Here is a 22,776-nt window from a genome sequence, read left to right on the forward strand (position 1 = left end):
AGAGAGAGAGAGAGAGAGAGAGAGAGAGAGAGAGAGAGAGAGAGAGAGAGAGAGAGAGAGAGAGAGAGAGAGAGAGAGAGAGCGAGCGAGAGAGAGAGGTGGGAAAGAACAAATGGAGAGATCAGCAAGTGTTTTACTCCAGATGGAGCTTCAGCCACAGAAAGAGAAGAAGGGGGGGGGGGGGGAGAGAAAGTGAAGCTCTTCTCTGCAATGACACTCTGGGTCCAACCTCTCTATCTGGAGGAGTTGAGATGAGTTGGTGGAGGAGGACGAGGAGGAGTGGGAGAAGATAGGAGGAGGGAGCGAGCGGGAGCTGCAACTCCCCACAGCACTAGTCCAACATGCACAGCAGATGCTGTACTTTGGAAAGCAGGGAGATGAGAGACAGAGAGGGGGGAGCAGGATGAAGGCAGCTCACAATCCCTCCCTTCTTCCACGTCTTCTCCTCCAAAGGGCAGCAGATGGTGAGAGAACGAGAGGAGGAATGAAGATCTGGTTCTCCTGACAGAGGAGGAGCGGAGGCATGGGATTGATGTGGGAAAGGTGAAGAGTGATGAGGAGGGACAGGGAGGGAGAGAGGAGGGGTAAACATCAGACCCCATCAGTGTGAGGGGACAGGGGAGCAGATGGAGAAAGAAGGAGAGAGAGTTTCAAAAGAAAAGCTGGAAGTTGGAACACTTTTCTAGAATTAAAGCCCCGAAAAACAACTGTGTGTTTCCTGATCTGACACTAAATTAAGTTTGTTAAGTTTAGGCATAAAAAAGGACTTGTTTAAAGTTCGGGCAACGCTAATGATTCTGCCTGAAGAAAATATAACAATTCTTCATGTGGGACTCGACCTACGGGGACTAACTTTATCAAAAAATGCTTCCAACAATGAAATAACATAAATGCTAAGTTAAGGAAATATGTTGATCCATAAGACACCAATGTTGATTGTGAGAAAGAAGCTTCTTCTTCTCAGAGAGTCTTTGTTTTGAGGTGATTTCTTTACCTTCATGTTCAATGATTTGTGAAAACATTCTGCTCCTTTTGGGCGAGACATCGAAAAAAAACAAAGTCTCGCCGACAAGGACGAAGACAAATAGATTAAGAAAGTAAAAACAAAAGGCTGGCGGGACATGAAATGTGAGGCCGGGTGCAAAACAATGAGTGAAAAACTCCTCACGGATCCAGAAGATGGATTGAAAGAGAGCAGCGAGTCAGACAGTGTGTTTCAGAGTCAAGACAGCAAGACATGAAGTGATGAGGGGAAGGAGCACGGAGAGAGAGAGAGAGAGGAGGATATACCACAACAGCTATGGAAAGGGGGGGAAGAGAAAAATCAGTTCGTTCCCACACTGCTCAGCGGGAGCCGGGCGTCGGAGAGCTGAGACAAACGGACGGGTGGAGGTGGAGGGCGGAGCGATGGAGTTGACGAGCAGCGTGATGAGACCCTGGAAGAAGAGGATGAGAATGATGAGTGACAGATCCTCAGTGTGACGGGCGCCATGCTGCAGAGTCACAGATCAGAGGTGGTGGATCCAAGAGAGAGAGAGAGAGAGAGAGAGAGAGACGTGTTCCGTTACAACAAATAATAATCCGTGTTGGGGGTGCAGGGCCGTCATCATGTAAACCAAGATAGAGAGAATGCAGAGGAGGCTGTATGAAGACAGAGAGAGAGAGAGAAAGGATTTTGTGAAAATTACGTGAGGATACAAAGGAAGGAAACCTTGGATTTGATTTATACAAAAGTTGTTACTCGCAAATAATGTGAAAACTGATGGAAAAACCTGAGCCGGAGCTGCGATGTATGAAAAGTTGATGACGTTGGCATAATCGCAGGGTCACATTGATTCAGTGCGATTGTCTGCGGCCGGTCGAAAAGCTCCAGATGAGTTCCATCATCGTTCAGGCACCAGAAGCCACTGGTACCAGTTTAATCTGACCCTGCTCGACGCGGCTCTGGAGGCTACACACCGTGGCCACACACACATGTGGAAGGAACAGACCCTGTTATTTTAAAAGCTACATGGAAATGGAACAGAAATTGAAAAAAATGAAAAACATAACTGAGAGAAGCAGCCTGGTTTCAGAGGAGCAGAGCAAACTGCACAGAGTCCTGCGACTGTGACTCGCCAAAGATAAAAGATGCAAAGCAAAAAAACAGGAAGTTAATTGTTCAGGGACACAAAACCCAGTTGTGTTTATTAAAACGGATTCAACGATAGAAATGCTTATTTTATTTCCTGCTAATCCTGTCGTGTATGAATCTGAGTGTGAACATTTAGAGCAAAACAACATGTTATTACAAATTATCTCATATCTGCAGCTAATTCTAAGATACGTTGATACATTTTTAATTCCCCTTTAATTCGAGATACAGAGATTTATTTTAAGAAGCCTTTTAAGGAAGCACAGATACCCCGGAGGATCTGCGTGGGCGTGGACGGACGGATAGACGGATGGATGAGCGGAGAACAGAGAGCCAGCGCCGCTAACAGAAGAGATTAGACAAGTAGGAAAGCATGAAAACAGATGGGACCTTAATTTAATTCTAGACTACCAGGAGACGGAGGGAGAGCGAGAGAGACAAAGAGACGAACATGAGGGACGTTAAAGACCGAGACACGAAAAACAAAACAAAGCTATTGAGACAAAAGGAGGCATCACAGAGATGCTCGGCTTTCAGCTGAGTCTGAATCTCGTGTTAATGCAGTGGATCGGTGGAGAGCTTCTTCCAAGGAGACTCCACATCAGAGTGAGTAAATCTTAAAAGTAGTTCATAAAAATCCAGTTTAAAAGTCCTGGTTACATAAGACACCGCGGCCTGGTCCCTGGAGCTGCAGCTTCTGAGGGGAGCTGGACTTTTAAACCCTCCCCCCCCCCCCAAGAACTGTTGACTCATGATTTTAAAGACATCTAAACTAAACTGAACAGATCTAGATATGAAAATTACAAAACTTATATTCCCTGTCAACCATGGACTGTTTAACAGGAGAGATGTTGTGTCTCCTCTTCCTCCCACGGTCCAGAAATAAAGACCAAATATCCCAGATATGTAATATTTGGAGCTAGAGTCTCCACATTCGTGAGTCTGAACAATGAAGCTGCACCAAGCTGCTCATACTCATAATCAAAATGTCCCAAAACAGGAAGTGAATAAGAAATGTACATATTACAACACGTGGACACAAGAAAACGTTCCCACATCCTGAAAAATGATTACATGACAGAAGCATTATTCAGTTGATTCACCTCCATCTGGATAAATAAGGATGAATAAGAATATCTTATTATGCTGCGGGGATAAAAAACACACTCAAAACATTTCAGGAACGATTCACAAACTGAACCAAGGTTGTGAAGCGTTGGAAACAGATTCAGCTGCTGACTCTAAACGCTGCTGCTGAACCTCCCTGGACTTGTTGAGCATGAAACTACATCACGTCTCCACCTGCGACACTTTCCTTATTCCTTTCACTGTTTTGTCCAAGGACCCCGGTAAATACTTTTAAATCCGTGTTTATTTCCATTTACTCTGTTTTATTTCATGAGGCCCAGACCGGTGGTTTACAGGGACGTGAACCTACATCCTGCCGACAGTTAAAATACAACCACAGTACAAATCCTCAAACACATTTCCTCTCCAGTAAAAAAAAAGAGAAATATATATTTGCTCTCAGTCCCCCTATAATTTTATTTACTTGTCATATTTCCTTTCTATAAAAAGCATATCAGCAGCCATCAGACAGGCGATCTCCTTCACAGCAGTTTAACGAGGTAATGGGCTCTCTGGTGATTTATAAACCAGGTTCCACGAGGATCCGGCTCCTCCTTCCTCCTCCTCTTCCTCCTCCTCTTCCTCCTCCTGTGGTGGGAAATTACTCCAACTTCTGAATCCTTTCATTTAAAAAGACTCGCTGCGCCCACTTCTAAAGTTTTTGCAGTTAAACTTGATATTGATGGAGGGATCCGCGGAGGAAGAGACAAAGTGACTGCTCCCAGCTCAGTGCGAGGCGTCACTCCACATGCACGGCCAGAGTTGTTTTTTTTGACATTTTCTGAAAAACTATTGATCCGCATCACATCAGTCAAAGTTTCTCCTGGTGTCTGCGGAGGCTCTCTGGAGAATGTATTAACAACAACCATCACAGGACCCGGACGACTGCCGCAGAGGCTGCTTTCTGAAAAACCAGGCACTTGAAAGAAGAACTTCTTCGTCTGAACTCCACTTCTCCACGTCTCCCTAAAAATAATCACTTGTAATGGACGACAAAGCGCACGGAGAAGAAAGACACACGTGTGCACGAGCGAGCCGAGGATTCAAAGAGAAAGAGGAAAGCTCATTTATTTCCGAGGGTTAATGAAGTCAACGTGTGAAGAACATCTTGTGTTTGATTCGGAGATTTGAACTTCTGCCTCTCGATAGCAAGGAAAACTAAAAATCAATAAGCCCTCGAAATAAAACAGAACAAACACACATACGTTAGTGACGTGTTCATTTAGCTGGTACAGATCTTAATCTGTAATAAAAGGCGGAGACAGTCACAACGTACATGCAGTCTCTTTAGTTTTAATTCAGCAGCCGATTTGTCGGTCTGTGATAAAACAGATTTATCCAAATAAACTCATATTTGACATAACACTTCCTTAGGACCCGGGCAAAACACCTTTTATGTCATAATGATGGAGTAAAAAAAGTGAACCCTGTTATGTCTGCATGGTAAATTGTGCTGGTGCCTTATTTATGAAAACCCCACCATCCTTTCCTCTGGTGTTCAGCATCACAGCCACCAAGTTTCAACACGATCAGATAAAGCGATTGTTGAGATAAATCAAAACACAGAAACTCAGATTGACATTTAGATAAATCAACGTTTCGCTGTTTAGGCAAAATATACAGACGCTCACATGCTGAAGAGTCTAATGGATCAGAATCAGCTGATGGTCACTTTCAAATACATATTTAACACAATGAACATGGAGGCAGAGTAAAAATGAGCTGATGAAAAGATATGAAATCACACAGACATCTTTTCAAAAGACACATTTTAAAAAATACATCAGCAGACGGCTTTTTAAGTATAATTTAAAGTGCTTGTGTTAATAATGGTAAAGTGCTTCTGATTGTGTAGATTCCCTCCAGAGTTTACCTGACCTAGAATGAGTGTGGGGGGGGGGGGGGGGGGGGGGGTTCTGAATCATATGAATATGCTGAATCACTTCTAGTCAGATAATAAGATTAATGCATCTCTCATGTCAAGTGCAGCTGCAACACAGAGCATAAAGAGCTCGCCTTGCTTTGTGGACATGAAAACATCTTCTCTGTGTTTTCCCTTTTTCCAGTCTTTATACAAAGCTGATCATCTATACCCCCCCCACCCCCCGCCGCCTGGCTTTAAATCTAATACACAGACACAAGCCTGTTACCAATTTTTTGTCTCGGCACGACAACAAAGACGCGTATTTCCCAAAATGCACAAGTAAGGTTTGGACCACGTGAGGACATTCTGGCTTTTTAAGGAAATAAAACGATTGAGAAAAGAGCTTCACAAACACACACACACACACACACACACACACACACCACACTGAGTATCAAAGTCAATAAACCCAAATGCTACAAGGACGTAAAGGGCCATGAAGAAGAGAGTATTGTCATTGCACTTGGCACGACTCTGACGCTTTGACTTTTTAAAGATGAGCAGTGAAGCCGAGGCTGCGACTCGCAGACGAACCCCAAAGCAGCCGGAATGCGCCGGCTGATAAAGTGCCAGCCTCTGTGATAATTGCTTCCTTGAATTTGGTTTCCATAAAGGTGAGGAAAGATGGAGAGAATAATCTATTCTCCTGCCTTGTATATTCTCCTCTGTCATGGTTTCTTTCTAATCCCCTGGCACCGGGCTGAGCAGCCGGCGTGAGCTGTGTCTTCTCCAGGTAATCTGGCTCTTAGGATGTGTCATCAGTCAATGTTATTTACCAGAAATCCCCAACGGACATTTTTCGCTTCTGTAAATACTACACACCAGGATTTCATCGGCACGTGGCTGGAAGCCGAGGCGCCGCCGGGAACGTTTCTCTCTCAAGTTTCGACTGGAACTAATGGCTCCTTGGTTCTGTTTGCACCACTCTGGGCAAAGTTTGGTTCATCTCCCTCTGTTTGCCGCCTTCCATTGATTCGGCATATATTTGTGCTGCCGCCTCTAAATGATTGCTTTTTAAAAAATTCCGTCTGAAGGAGCATGTGAGCGAGTGAGACGAGAGGATTGAGAGAGAGAGAGAGAGAGGTTCAGGCAGAGGAGGGCGCGGCGTGTAGAGCAGACAGAGGTGTGTGTTTATCAGGTGTTTCAGAGGGTTTCACACTGATCCAGGATCAATTGGTGGCCTCAGATCAGCGGGGGGGGCGTGTGATCAAGGGACGCCTGCGGTCACAGGACGCAGATCGACTGTCGGAAGGGACGGATAATTAGTGAACTGAGAGAATATTCAGAAACAGATGGGAAGATGGAGGCGACGTGTGTGGGAGAGAGAGAGAGGGGGGAGAGAGGGGGGGGGGGGGGAGAGAGAGAGAGAGAGAGAGAGAGAGAGAGAGAGAGAGAGAGTGTCAACTAGATGTGTAAAATGTAAAACAAAATGAGGGCTTGATTTAGAGAAACACGAGAGAGCTGGATAGTAGAGGAGGAAAGAGGCAGGAAATGAGATGGAGGAATGTGTTGGAAGAGAAACGGACAGGGAGGAGGAGGAGGAGGAGGAGGGTGAGGAGGAGGAGGAGGAGGAGGAGGAGGCTGAGGTGATGTGAAATGAAGAGATATAAAAATATTGGTCCGTAACTGATGTACTTTGCTTCAGCAACACGACTTCTCCCCTGTGCCAATAAAGCAAATCTAAAATTGAGAGAGTTCTCAGCCGAGTGGAAACTCTGCAGGAAAGGCATGAGGAGGCAGATGAAAAAGGAATATATGTGTATGTGCACTCGCAAACGTGTGATGACAGAATTTCCTCCTCTGTCCCGATGTGTTTGAAGTTGCAAATAAGAAACCATGAGAAAGATTGAGGGAAGAGGAAGAGGAGGATTAGTGAGGAGGATTTGGAGGAGGAAGAAGACAAGCATGCAAGTAACAGCTGCTGGGACCAGATCAACAGTTTGGACGTTTGGGGAGTATCGAGTCGCAAGTTTGATCTGCACACAAGAGCTACTGTCATGACACACACACACACACACACACACACACACAGACACACACTCGTGCACCCTGTGTGCAATCAACACACACGTAAACACCGCGGCTTGTTAACACAGAGTTTTTAAAACCCTCTCTACCTCCGTACACATTGTACAAACACAGAGTTGCACAGTTGACTGAGCTGCTATTTGTAGAATTATTTCCATGACAAGTTTTCAATTATGCTCAATATTCAACTCTCACACAGAAACAAAGGAGTCTCCTCATAATAATAATAATAATAATGCAACACTACAGAGTCAATGAGCGGTTCAGACGTCTGTCAACGTAACTCTTTATTCAAGAGCAGATGTTTTCAAATCTTTACAAATATGCATCTCTGCAACCTGAAAGCTACTTTAACTGTTTATAGCTGATAAACTGACACTGCATGAATAGGAAAGATATATTTCAGATATTTTTCACTTGATAACATACGTCGACCAGAAAGAACATAATTAGAATGAAGGTGAAATTGCACATTTTCTTAAAATAAGCACCCGTTACCATATAAGTCATAAATTAGTTCAACATAATATGACCTAGATGCTTTTGGGGTATTTATAACTACTCTCTTTTTAGGGTTTGTGTGCTCAGGCTTATATATTTTTATTTAAAACTTGGTATTTTTTCTTTCAAATGATGTTGTGGACACGTCTTTAGAAATGGAATGAGATGTATAGGCAAAGGCAAAGAGGGAGAGATGCATCAGTGGTTTCCAGTTCAAACTGGGGACGTTGTGGCTTCTTCACCCGAGAGGTTTTGCTCATTTTAAGCCTGAATCTCAACAATCTGAGGAGGAATCTGGATTCTTGTTGTTCCCCAACGTTCAGATTCGACTCTATGACAAAGTGACGGGTCCACGTATCCAGTCTGAAACCTGTCAGAGATTCAGGGGCCACCACAGAAATGTCAAATGATATTTAAAGTCTGGATCGTTGAGATTATCATCACATCGTTCAGTTCACAATAACCGCAAAGGGAAATAGATAAGTCATCTGGATTCTGCTGTTGACAGATAAAACTTCTCAGAGTGTTGGTAGCGTTTCAGTACATTTTGTGAACCACCACATTCTCAATAGTTGTGTTTATCTGCTTCCCTGTGAGATGGGAGCTGGTGCATTTCTTCCTTCTGGCACAAAGATCTCAACAATATCCTGTAGTGTGTGATGATGATGATGATGTTCCAATCTCGAGTTTCTCTGGTCAGAATATCCTAACTCGTCTCTGAGCCTGGTCTAAGCCTCGGGGCTTCTCCTGGAATATTAACTTCCACACTTGTTCGTCTTTTGTTCAGACAATTAAAACAGGACAGTTTCATTTAGAGCCACATTTCCGTCCTGTATGAGAAACGCTGACTGGATTTATACATTTTCTCCTTTTCAACTTGAGGAACGAGCACAAACAACCTTCAGAAAGTTGAGATGTGAGACGTTGTGAACTTTCAGAGTTTCATGTCCATCAAAGCCTCAAATGTCAGACACAACATTTTCTGAGAAATTGAATCGCATTTCCACTCAGCACCTTAATCCTGTGATACAAACACTTTTACTTTAATCCAGGTTATCACAGTGAATATAAATGAATACTTTTTATATTCACCGTGTAGCGCCAGACCTCAGAGTGTGGCCTATCAGGATCTCACCTCGCAGCCAGAACAACACCAGCCACATGTTCTCCTTTCAGGGGCCTCGCGATCGATTCGCCCTCATAACTACATATCATATCGTTTTTTTTGAAAATCCATCAAAGCTGCACTCGTGAGCAGTATACATCGCTTCTAATGAGAAAAAGAAGAACACACACACAAAGAAAAGAGAAAAGGGGGAGAGAGAAAAGCCCGGCAGTCAGAAAAGATTAGAAATGGTTGAGATGTAGGAGGGAGAAGACGGAGAAGAACAAGAGAGAGGGAAAGAGGGGAGATCGAGGATAGATGAAGGGAAGAGAATTAGGGAGACTGATAGTTGAGCGCAGGGTCCAGAGGGCATGGATAAGTGTGTGTGTGTGTGTGTGTGTGTGTGTGTGTGTGTGTGAGACCATATGCTACACACACACACACAGAAAGGGTAGCTCACGAAGACAGATGCAGTGACCTTGCTTAGTGATACGGCATGAAGACAAAGTACAGATGGATGAAATAACTGAAAAATACAAAAAGAAACAGAGGTGTGTGTGTGTCTGTGTGTGTGTGTGTGTGAGTGTGTGTGAGAGAGGGAGTGACAGACACTGCAGTAGAGATAGACAGGCCCATAGGCGGATGGAGAGATGAAAAGACGGATAATAGTGAGACAGTAAGAAGGACAGAGATGAAGAGATAAACAAACACGGCTAAATACTGAGAGAGGCAACGGGAACACAATGTGTTACCGTAAAAACACAATTTAAGTGCGCAGACACACACGCACAACGTTTTTTCAGAAAAAAATTACTTAACTACACAAATAAACACAACACAAATAAAATAATCTCACAAACTTTAGTGGACGTGATATGATTCATGGGGTTTTCATTGTTGTCAACAAAACAGGACTCTTAACCCTGCTCATATTAATAATTCAGAGGACGTTCCAAATTGTGAAGTGCTGGTCTGTTACGCAACCGCAGACACACACACCGACTCCTCGTCCGTGTGTGTTACGTCACACTGTCAGAGGCCTCCCCCCGTCCTCGTCCGCTGCAACACAACCTGAGATAAAAGCTGTGAGTTATTTTGTGCGACTTAAAACGACTCACAAAAAAAACTAAGTCTTTCGTTTTGCTTGACCACAAAAAGCCTTTTTTGTGCACATTTAGTGGTTGTTGTGTGTCTCTGCAGGAGAACAAAGCCTTTATTAAGACGGGGGGGAGGTGTGTACAGACAGGCGGGGGGGGGGAGACAGACAGCAATCACGCTGCACACACAGCACAGAGGTCGCCAGCATCACAGAAACAAGACGTTTATTTCGTTGCATTTCATCATGATCATCTCTCTCCGTCGCTCGCCCTCTCTCTCTCTCTCTTTCATGGCTGAATCTCTCATTGATGACAAAGCCATTTATGTCTCTCTTATGTCCCCCCCCCCCCCTCCTCCTCCTCCACCTTGCTTCTCTTCATCCCCCCCCCACCTCCTCCTCCTCCACCCAGCCCCCCCCTTTCTCTTATTCTCCTCTGTGTTATTCCCCCCCCCTTCCTCTCATGCACTTTTTCTTGTCTCTCATTCTCAATTTGCATCCCCTCCCCTCCACTCCCCTCTTTGTCTTCCTCTCTCCCTCGTTCAGACGCACATCTCTGCTATTTTTGCCTCCTCTCGCCCCATCTTCATCACCTCCTCCTCCTCTTCCTCCTCCTCCTCCTCCTCCTCCTTCTGTCTCTCTCCTTCGCTTACATCATTCTCTCTCACCTCTCCCCCCCCTTTCATTTTACCTTTCTCTTTCTCACGATTTAAATTCTGCACATCATCTTTCTTACTTTCCTGTTTCCCGACTTCGCCCTCCCCCCATCCCACCTCCCGTATTCTTCTCTCTCTCTTCCCTCTGCTGCTCCTTTTCTCTCCTCTCGCTCCGACTTGCTCCTTCCCCACGATCTTCTTTCACTTTCCTTTCATCATTTCCTTTCTTCCTTTACCCCACTTCTTGCCCCTGTTTCCTCAGTTCGCTGCGCTCCCTACTTCCTTTCTGTTCGCTGCCTCTCCCTCTCTCCACCCCCCCCCACCCCCTTCCCAACATCCTTTCCTTATCTTTCATCACATCTTCATGATATCATTCCATATACCGTCCGCCTCCTTCCTCTCATTTTCCTCCTAACTTCATCAGATTTTTTTTAATCCATTCTCCACGGCCTTCTTCCTTTTCTTCTCTCATCGCCCCCCCCGTCACTTTCACATCCTCCTCCCCTTGTGCTTTCCTCCTCTTCTTCCATTTCCCCTTTTCCCCGCCCTCCTCTCCCTCCTTCTTCAAAACCACTACGCCTTCTTTCTCTCCCTCATCTCCTCGTCTCCTCCTCCCTTCCTCTGACTTTCTTCTTCTCGTTTGAATCTGGAGCTGACGTGACAAAACAATTTGTATCTATCGCTCCATCATAAACACACCAGCATTAATAATGAGTCGTCAGTAAAGAGACAAATAAATAAATCAAGTACTCTTACAAAAGCCTTCCTGGTGAGACTGAACCCTCCTTTTAATGAATTGCAAAGTGGATGATGAGCTCGTTTCTAATTATCGATGTCCCTCGTCTTCTTCCTCCCTCAGCGCTCAGGGACAACCGCATCCAGCTGCACCGCTCGACGTCCACCGAGCTCTCCATCATGATCGGTGACGTGCAGATGTCCGACGAGGGCGAGTACACCTGCTCCATCTTCACCATGCCGGTCCGCACCGCCAGAGCCACGGTCACTGTTCTAGGTGAGTCACACGTGTCTGCATCATCTTCAGATCACATAAACCCTTATCTTAATGTTGAGGGTATTTCTCATGTGGTTTTTTTTTCAATAGAAAATTGGCTGAACTCCCTTAATTCGTATTAATGTTCACGTTCCCCTGTATATCTTGAATCTGTCTCTGAAGGAGGACCCCTCTCCGTGAGACTTCAGGTTCTCCTTTCCCAAACCGAGGCTTTAGAGATGTTCTTTGTTGTCCCTGAGGCGTTCTGCTGCAGGAGGACATCCTTGTCTTCCCTGTGCTCCTCGTCAGGCGTCTCCTTTGAGACTGATTGATGGCTGTACAAATCAGCCTGACTGCCGTCCATCTTAATTTGTCTCCCGAACCTGTGGGATTGAGACAAATTTAAATGGATGATTCGGAGCTTTGGACATTTTCTCCTCCACCTTCATGTTGTTTACAGCAGTTTTACAAAAAAAAGTCTACGCCAGCCAGTTCCAGACTTCACACAGGGATTACAGAATAGGACAATAAGGTGAAAACTGTGTCACACATTCACTCTGAATGCACTAGTGCTATGACATTGTGTTACCTGGGCCTCTCCTGCAGAGTTCACCCTCTCAGAGCTGAATGAAGTTTGACCCTGTGGACGTCTATTGTGCGTTTGGGACTCGAAGAAGCAGCTGGCTGTTGGCACAAGGAAAAATATTGCTTCTCCAACTTTTGAGTGTTGCTTGTCCGTAAAGTTTAGAAACTTAAATGAAGGAAAGGAGAAGAATTTGTGAAAACCTCTGCAGTTAAGATTGATGTGTCCTGACATTTATTCCCTGGTATGGTGAAGCTGCAGAATCACTGCATCCTGCTCTGGACAATGCACCAAGATATTTGTTTTCTTTATGTTATAACCTCTGTTCTCACATCGGCTTGTTCAGACATTCTCGTTTTTCCTCGGGGGGGGGGGGGGGGGGGGGCTGGCCAGAGAAAGTCTCCATGCAGCCTCTCTGGAGAATGTCAGGAGATTCTCCAGAGTTCAGCGCTGGTTGGATCTGATTCCCACGTCCAGTAGCAGTGTCTCTTTAAAGATACAAATGTCCTGCTGCCAGTTGAAGAGACAAATCGAATAAATATTCCAAATGATCCCTCTGACAGTTCAGCAGAACATAACATTATGACTCTGTCTTCTCCATGCGTGATGTCTTCATCCAGTTTGATCCAGATCCTCCGCGGCAGCATTAACCTTTGTGTGAGGTTACGACCTTATGGAACTCATGTGTGGAGATAAACTGGCTCCACTCATCTTCTCGGAGATGGATGTTATTACCTACGTGCAATGTTTCCCCGCAGCCTTCCATAAATTGCGGTCATCCTGTCAGCGGTGAGTGGGCCTGGTTATTGATTGGAGATCGGGGCTAATCGGCTCTACCCGCACAGAGGCTTCCATATTTGTCTTTCTCGTCAGCGAGTTGTTGCCGTCCCTCAGTGCTCGACTCGTTCTGGCTGCATTTCCTGGTTTCACTTGAAGATGAGAACAAAGCCCGGTGCCTGGCACTGATGTGAGGAACCGAATAATGGCCAAACGACCACAATAGAGAACTTAGTGTTTACATGGGAGAGACAGCTGGTCAGACAGTCCCGGAAAGTTGTGGTGAGCAGATTTTACGGCCAACGTTTTAGTGCATCCAGTTCCACCTTTAAATGGCCGTGTAATGAAAGTGAGTCATTGTTTGTGCTGACCGCAACTAAGCTGCATCCATATTTATTCAACAAATTGGCTTCCATTACGGATATTTGCACAGCCTCTGGTATGACCGAGAGTAAAGTTTGTTCTCTGAGCCTAATTGGGATCTTGAGGGCGGTTTGAATCGGTTCTTGCCATTTCCTCCTTGCTCCTTTAATCCAATGCATCATTATTTGCCAACTAAATTAAACTTGGATGAAAACCCGCTGCAGGTTTATGCCCGACTCTCTTGGAAATTGCACTAAGTGGGAACAAGAGATGGTTAAATTTTGATAAGTAGGGCGGATCAGGGTTGATTTAATGTTTACGGCTGTTGTGTGTCCAAGAGGCCACGGGGAAGTCGCACAAACGTTGGGGGGTTTGTGAGTTGACAGCTGGGGAAGCGTTGAATCTATAACAGCTTGAATTGTTATTTATTCAAATGTTTTGACCGTGTCTGGAATGTGAATTTGTGTGTGTGAACGTGGGGGGAAGCTGTTGTGTGTGTGTGTGTGCGTGTGTGTGTGTGTTGAAGGTGAACGTGCAGCTCTACTTACTCCAATTAAGAAATCACTCCTTCACTTAATCTTCCAATTTTTGCGGTAATTGTGCTTCAGGCATTTTATATTTCTCCCCTATTTGCCGTAATTGACGGATGTGACACTGTATTCTGTGTTCGATAAATATTTCATGACCCCTGAGAGGGAGCAGCACCATTAAAAATGTATGGTGAAATGTCTAAAACACACACACACACCCCTATGGGAACATCGGCCAGAGATATTGAGTTCTGGCAGAGTGATGCCCGTGTGGGGCTGTTGTTGTGACGTGTGCGAGGTTTTTGACAGACACATACATAAACACACATGAGCACGTAACTGCTGAGTGTGGTCACTTTTTAAATGGATGCGTGTGCTCGTGTGCTCGTGTGTGATTGTGTGATTGTGTGTCCGGCCTCTCTGCTCGCTCCTGAGCTGAGCAGAGAATAATTCATGACAGCGTTCTTCTCTTTCTTTCCCCTCGTAGAGGAGAGGGTCTCGACAGGACTTCTCCAGCCAATTCTATACATGCAGTATTATTCCCTCATTAATATTCAACGCTGCTTTACTGCCAGAGAGCTTCCGCACACTGAGCAACACATCAAATGCTGCCACATTAAAAATTGACCACATTTTTATTTTTTTTTATCCATACCTTGGTTCGTCCATGACACTTCATATTTCCAAAGCTGTCCATCTGTCAATCTGGAAGAGGAGGACGAAGTGGGAGGGGCAACGTCTGTCTGTGTTAATGGCTCAGTAGCTCATAAACTGTCACTTAGCTATTAAGCTATGAACTAGATAAGCTTTCTACTTATGTAAATAGTAGTAGTGGATAGATAGAAAGATAGATAGATAGATAGATAGATAGATAGAAAATAAACAGATAGACAGATAGATAGATAGATAGATAGATAGATAGATAGACAGACAGACAGACAGACAGACAGACAGACAGACAGACAGACAGACAGACAGACAGATAGATAGATAGATAGATAGAAAGATAGATAGATAAATAGATAGATAGATAGATAGATAGATAGATAGATAGATAGATAGATAGACAGACAGACAGACAGACAGACAGATAGATAGATAGATAGATAGATAGATAGATAGATAGATAAATAGATAGATAGATAGATAGATAGATAGATAGAAAGATAGATAGATAGATAGATAGATAGATAGATAGATAGATAGATAGATAGATAGATAGATAGATAGATAGATAGAAAATAAACAGATAGACAGATAGATAGATAGATAGATAGATAGATAGATAGACAGACAGACAGACAGACAGACAGACAGACAGACAGACAGACAGACAGACAGACAGACAGACAGACAGACAGACAGACAGATAGATAGATAGATAGATAGAAAGATAGATAGATAAATAGATAGATAGATAGATAGATAGATAGATAGAAAGATAGATAGATAGATAGATAGATAGATAGATAGATAGATAGATAGATAGATAGATAGATAGACAGACAGACAGACAGACAGACAGATAGATAGATAGATAGATAGATAGATAGATAGACAGACAGATAGACAGAAAGATGGATGGATAGATAGATAGATAGATAGATAGATAGATAGACAGACAGACAGACAGACAGATAGATAGATAGATAGATAGATAGATAGATAGATAGATAGATAGATAGACAGACAGACAGACAGACAGACAGACAGACAGACAGACAGACAGACAGACAGACAGACAGATAGATAGACAGATAGACGGATAGACGGATAGATAGATAGATAGATAGATAGATAGACAGAAAGATGGATGGATAGACAGATAGATAGGTAGATAGATAGATAGATAGATAGATAGATAGATAGATAGAAAGATAGATAGATAGATAGATAGATAGATAGATAGATAGATAGATAGATAGATAGATAGATAGATAGATAGACAGACAGACAGACAGACAGATAGATAGATAGATAGATAGATAGATAGATAGACAGACAGATAGACAGAAAGATGGATGGATAGATAGATAGATAGATAGATAGATAGACAGACAGACAGACAGACAGATAGATAGATAGATAGATAGATAGATAGATAGATAGATAGATAGACAGACAGACAGACAGACAGACAGACAGACAGACAGACAGACAGACAGATAGATAGATAGACAGATAGACGGATAGACGGATAGATAGATAGATAGATAGATAGATAGATAGATAGATAGATAGATAGACAGACAGACAGACAGACAGATAGATAGATAGATAGATAGATAGATAGATAGACAGACAGATAGACAGAAAGATGGATGGATAGATAGATAGATAGATAGATAGATAGACAGACAGACAGACAGACAGATAGATAGATAGATAGATAGATAGATAGATAGATAGATAGATAGACAGACAGACAGACAGACAGACAGACAGACAGACAGACAGACAGACAGACAGATAGATAGACAGATAGACGGATAGACGGATAGATAGATAGATAGATAGATAGACAGAAAGATGGATGGATAGACAGATAGATAGGTAGATAGATAGATAGATAGATAGATAAATAGATAGATAGATAGATAGATAGATAGATAGATAGATAGATAGATAGATAGACAGATAGACAGAAAGATGGATGGATAGAGGAAGACAGTTCATTTTGTCCCAGTGGCCGTTCAGTAGTGACACCGACTCGATTCATCAATAGATTTGTGTTGAGCTGACAGCAGACACTTGATTATCGTGATGTTAGTGCTCGGGTGATATGTGGAGATCTGACTCCTCCTCAGGTGACTGAGACTGTAAACACAGGACGTGATCAGACTGTGACCACACGAGCACTCCATTAACAATGACATGGAGAGGGACACAACAGACGGGCGGGGGGGCATCAACCCCTCATCACTTAAAGGAGATGCACACTTGAGAGTTCAGTGGTGCATGAAACCCCCGATCCAGGATCTGCTCCAGGGAGACGTGGTCAGATGAGTCATCTCTGAGACGTCCTCATTGGAGCGGGTGTGATGCACACAGAGGGAGAATGGTACAGGCCTGTGCTTGACCCCCACGGTGAGGGAATCTGTTGGCCCTGTGGGGGGGGGGGGGCATTCTGCAGGGATGGTGTTGGTCCACTTGTTCTTTTAGAGGGAAGGAGTCACTGCAGATGAATTCAAAGTCATCACCTTTATCGTTTGATGAAAAAAAAAGTCGGACAACACCAAGCTAATGTGATTTATATTCATTTGATCATTAGTCACCTGTTCTCTCTATCAAGCTGTGGAAGTTTCTCTTTCCACATCTATGTATAGAAGTTTCTTCCCCCCCCCTGAATGATGTCATTTTTGACAAATTTCAATAATTGCTCCAAAATCCAGTCTGTCCAAATGAAAATCATTTTTCTGTCCAACTTTCTTTGCCTCCACTGTCTCACCTCCGTCTCTTCCTCTGTCTCTCCATCACTCCCTCTCTCCTCCCTCACTTCACAAGATGGCAGGATATATGCGGTCGATGGCAAAACTGAATGTTCATTATTTTCAAGAGCAGAATGAGAGTAAACCCCCGCCAGCACTTGGCGGATGGCGCCGCCCACAGCGACTCCAGATGGAGTTTGGCGAGAGGAGTTCAACTTTCTCCTCTCACGCCTTTGACCATAATTGGGACGGGAGAGTGGATGCTGGAATGTTTCAGCATGTGTGGAGTCCTTCCCTCTGCTCGCATTGTTTTCATTTCAACTTGTTTTCATTTCAACTTGTTTTCATTTCAACTCGTGCCTCAAGTTAGAATAGTAATTAAGCAAAAATGTTGTTTTTCTCTCAAACGTCTACGCTGGAATCTGGAAGAACAGCTGGACGGTGAATCATGGGATTTGGGCTTGGCCGGGGAGAAGGTGTGGTTTCACTCTGTGGTTTCACTCTGTGGTTTCACTGGTTTGTGTTTGACCCTTCTTGCTCGGGTCACTCCTCTGTCCCTCTCATATCATCGTGTGAACAGCGACTCAAGGCTCCGGAGTCCCGTCTCAAAAAAGCCATTTGTTCTCACTGAGTTATTCAAACTCCTACTTTGGCTTTTAGCTAATGAACTCTGGGTTTAATTTAATTAAACCTGCATAAATATAAATTACACAACATTTCAGACTGACATGAATAAGTAAGAACTGAACAGTCACACAACACAATTCACCAGACTGGAGGTACTGCAGAACATTTTTATAAATTGAAGGACATTCACTTCTCAATAGGCAGTGAAGCCATGGGATGTGTGGACCTCAAGTACTGGTATGAAGGTTCAGTCTATGAAGGATTTATCATTTTATTTCTGGAATAGTTTGTCTCTGTTCAGCGTTCGTGAGATATCACTGTTATTCAGAGAAATCGTGATAAGAAAGAATCCAACGTCTGTGCAGTGGATCGTTAAAGATCAGATCAGGAACAGTAAGGATCTGACTTATGTTATCATGGAGGGTTCCTGTGATATATATTTCACTAATGGCATTTTCTAATATATCTGTTTTGATTAATTCATTGTCTTGATCTATTATTTCTATAACATGACTTAATATACAGTTTCTGACAGTTCAAGGTTATTAGATTCAAAAGTCTGAAAACAAAAGTTATTCCATTTATTTCATATCAGAAAAATAAAGTCATTTCTGAGAAGCTGGACCCAGAGAATGAAAAGATTGATTCTCAAAACAGCTGCTGATTTATCAAATTGATTGATTAACTGCATCTGGTGCTGTAGTTCTTTATCTTTAACATATAATTCACTGTCATGACAGTTAGTGAAAGAATTGTGTTTCTGATTTCCCACTGCTACTGTTTGGTTTACTTCAGGCATAAGAAACATACGTGTTCAGAGTGAGGGAATAAATGGAAAAACAAACATCATCATTGATATTTTTAGAGGAAATTTGGTGCAAACAACAAACAGCCGTCCAGTCTGCCTGTGGTGGGTTTGGAAATGGAAGACGACACTGACCTCAGGTCTGTGGTCTTTGTTGTAGAGACGATCCTGAGTGGACACTGGTCAGGAAAGGTCTTCCTCGGAGATGATGATGATGACGAAGGTCCCGATGAAAATGTCTTTAGCTTCTGCACAAAGACTGTGAACACTTTTCGGTGCCAATCATTCCGAGCCTCCAACATTTCTTTTTCTCCAGCTGCTTTAAAAAATTGACCGAATAAACTCAAGCCTGTGAATTTGAAGATGCTGTGTCAAATGTTGAAATATATATATTTTGGGGGTTTTTATTTTTTATTCCACCGAATTCGATGCACCCTGAACTTTGCAACAAAACTACTTCTGGCTAGAAGGTTTGAGCCCTTCAGCATGAAAGTTTTCTCTGGGCGTCTGTCCCGCTAACTCTCTCTGTTTCTTAATCTCTCTCCAGGTGTGCCCGGTAAACCTCAGATCTCCGGCTTTGAGAATGCAGTGCAAGAGGGGGGCAAAGTCACCCTGACCTGCACCAGCACCGGCAGCAAACCCCCCGCCAGTCTGATCTGGTACCGTGGAGACCAGGAGCTGGAAGGTTAGAGATACAGCAAATGTGTGTGTGTGTGTGTGCATTGTGCATTGTGTGTCAGAAAATGTGTGTAGCTGCAAGATGTTCTCCTGGATGCAGGGACGTGGGTTTTGCTTGTCTACAAGTGTCTGTGTGATCCTGCTGTGTATGAGGATTTGTGTGTGTGTGTTTATGGACATGTGCAAATTTGTGCACATATGCCTCACGTGTCAGTAACTGTGTGTGTTTGTCGATTTGTGTGTGTGTGTGAGGATGCGGTTTGTGTGTGTGTGTGATCACGCTGTGTGTTTTTGTGTCCTTGCCACATTGCCTGCTGTCTCTCTGTGTGCCCTAAACCTGTGCCCGCAAATATGTGTGTGTGTGTGTCAGTGCAAGTGCGAGGGCATGCTGCGTGTGTGTGTGTGAGAGAGAGAGAGAGTGTGTGTGAGTGCAGAAGCATGCTGTGAGTGTGTTTGCATGTTTGTGTTTGTGCCCTTCATCATTTCCTTCACCGTGTCCTGATCCTGTAAACGTGTGCCCATGTATCGAAGGAACAGCACATGTGTTTGCGTTTTTTGTTTAGTGTGTGTCGATGCAACTGGGGGGGGGGGGGGACACACAGCAGAAAGCTGGAGATAGCATGGGTCGGATCTAACCGGGGATAAGGACAGAATCCAGCGATGAAAGGCCGGGCGGGAGCGAGGATGAAGGGATGAGGTCGACAGAGAAACAGAGATGGAGAGAGCTTTGCATGAGGTCAGAGCCACTGGTCTTCTGTTACAGATAAACGAGAGGAGCGAGCAGGGAGGAGAGAGCGAGTGCGGACGAGAGAGGAAGTCAGGAGAGGACAAATTAGCCCGATTTCTCTTTCCTCACTGATAAACTGAACAGCGTCCAGCAGACGACTGGCAGCTTGTGACTCACTCGATGATCCTGGCAGCGGCGAAGTTTCTCCAAATCACCGCCGTGTTTTCCAGTAAACCCACCTGCTTCTTGCTGCCTCATCAGTCAGAGGTTTTCCGTTTTGCTTTATCGAGCAGAACAAACACGTTGGAAGTGTTGTTTCTGTCGCCCTTCCGCTCCTTCCACCATCTGCCTCCACCAGGAAACTCTGTAAGCTTTAAGCTATGTGTGCAGCGCGGGAACAGCGACCTCTGTCTGTCTGCACGGCTCCTCCAGCTGTCCTGCCAAATCCCACTCCCTGTAAACCGCAGTGTTGAGACGGGTGGATCTTCTTTGCAGAGGCCCTTTCTACTGCAATTATACTAACATAATGTGATCTTATGATAATGAGTTATTGATGCAAGAATGCCTCAGTCGGGCTTTGTAATGCAAAAATGCTCAGGGCCCATCTTGTGTCCTCATGCCTTGGCAGTGTAACTATTTGCTATAATTATGGATTGAAATGAATCGAAAGAATGGACCAAAGCTGCAAAGACGGGGAATGGGAGAGCCGCCCGTCTGAGGACAGATTAACTTTCTGTTCAGCCGAGCTAAAAGAAGGAGACAACGGCTTTTTGAAGGGATTGGATTCCTGTTTAAAGGGACAGTTTGTCCAAAATACTGAAAGCGCTTTTTCCTCCCAGATATGTTTTTTGTATTGTTTGTCCAGGTTCAGATATGTTGGGATATCTGTCAAAGGAAATAAACAGCTTTGAGTCTGTCCACAAACAAAGTTTTGATCCTCTGGAGAAATTCAAACTTACCGTTTAGCTTATATTAGAATTACCCCAGCTAAAGAAATAGTGCTTTCCTGTTATAAGTGCATCTTCTTTTCAAAATAAACATGCAGCACTGGTGCATTCAGTGCCAGTTCAGAGTAGAGGGGCCTTTACAAAGCAAGATGGAAATTAAAAGGGAGCTGGATGCTGATGTCAGGCAGGAAACCAAAGTTTTCTCCTCTGACGAACCTACAATTAGTGTTTGTTTCCTTTTCCCTATAACCAGGGGTTAAAATATACTGAAACGATAGGAAGTAACGTTCATGGTCAACCAGTGGGTGAACAGGGACGAGTCCTGGTGGGACGCCACATCAGTGGGACCTGTGGACCATCACAAAACGTCCTTAGGGGCCCTCTCCGTCTCTTTGCTAGTGCATGAGAATGTGCCGTGTCATGTCTGGGACGATGGTCACTCACCAATCACAGGATAATTAATCAATGTGCATTCACTTTCTAAAGAAGTGCACATATATGAACTTACTATCAAGTTAGAGGAGTTTCAAGCTTCATTGAAGGAAGTCTAAGCAGAGATCTTGACTTCTACTTCCCCCGTGGGACCCGACACTTATCATAATGCAACCTGTCAGTGACTCTTCCTATTTCATGAGGTTTGCTGAATATTGCAGAATAAAATATACTTTTTATAAGGCTGGCATAAAATGTTAATTAAAAAAAACAGTCACCGAATGAAATCCTGGGTTTTGCTGAATCGACGTTCCTGCATCTAAAGTGACGGGGAAGCTAGTTGTTGTTTTTGTTATTTGTGCGAACTGGCCCTTTAAAAGGGAAAGTGAGACCGGACTGAAATAGAGTCAGACAGGGAGACGTTTGAAGGATATCAACTGGATGTGAATGATGGTTTGTTCCAGGCCTCGCCCAGCCGTCCTGACATCGCTGAGCGCCAATCAGTCATTGTTAGCACACACACACACACAACCACACACACACTCACACACACACACGCACACACACACTCACAAACACACACACATACACACACACACGCGGCTTCCATGCACCTTCGATTTGATACCCAAACACTGGTAATGAACAGATGACAATCACGCACACACACGCACACACACACACACCCACACACACACACACACACACACGCACACACACACACACACACACACACAAACACACACACACACACACCTTCGATTTGATACCCAAACACTGGTAATGAACAGATGACAATCACGCACAGACTGTCACACACAGCTCATCTCCGGCAAGATAACGATAGAGCACCTCAGGTCAGTTTGCTGTTATTGTGCTTCTCATTCCTGCAGTTATTGTGTGTGTGTGTGTGTGTGGTTGTGTGTGTGGTTGTGTGTGTGTGTGTTGGAAAGATGAGCCCATAGACTGCTGCTCACCACTGCTTTGCTGACAGCTTCACTGACAGTAAAGGGAAGAACGAGAGATGGAGGAGGGGGGGTGAGGGTGACACAGCTGTAGAGTGTGTGTGTGTGTGTGTGTGTGTGTGTGTGTGTGTGTGTGTGTGTGTGTGTGTGTGATGCCTTGTATCAAGAAAATGACAGTGAGGGGCTGCTGAAAAAAACAGAGAGCGGAGAGAGGGAGTGAGTGAATGAGCGTGCGTGCATAAAAATAGAGCGACTGCGAGGATACTGAGAGAGCGGTGGAAACTGCAAAGAGCAGACAGAAGAGAGAGAGAGAGAGAGCGACTGAAAGAGACAGAGCAGTGGAGGGAATTA

The 22,776-nt window shown here is 44.1% G+C and overlaps 1 protein-coding gene across 1 annotated transcript in view; it reads left to right on the forward strand.

The window, feature by feature from the left end:
• The window catches only part of cadm3 (cell adhesion molecule 3), a 45,950-nt gene that overhangs the window by 3,878 nt on the left and 19,296 nt on the right, over positions 1 to 22,776 (forward strand). The window contains exons 2-3 of the mRNA XM_053437905.1: positions 11,432 to 11,584; positions 19,224 to 19,361. Coding sequence (XP_053293880.1) covers positions 11,432 to 11,584; positions 19,224 to 19,361 — 291 coding nt within the window. The remainder of the gene's footprint in view (positions 1 to 11,431; positions 11,585 to 19,223; positions 19,362 to 22,776) is intronic.

The sequence above is a fragment of the Pleuronectes platessa genome, chromosome 13 (assembly GCF_947347685.1).
Source record: "Pleuronectes platessa chromosome 13, fPlePla1.1, whole genome shotgun sequence".
NCBI lineage: Eukaryota > Metazoa > Chordata > Actinopteri > Pleuronectiformes > Pleuronectidae > Pleuronectes > Pleuronectes platessa.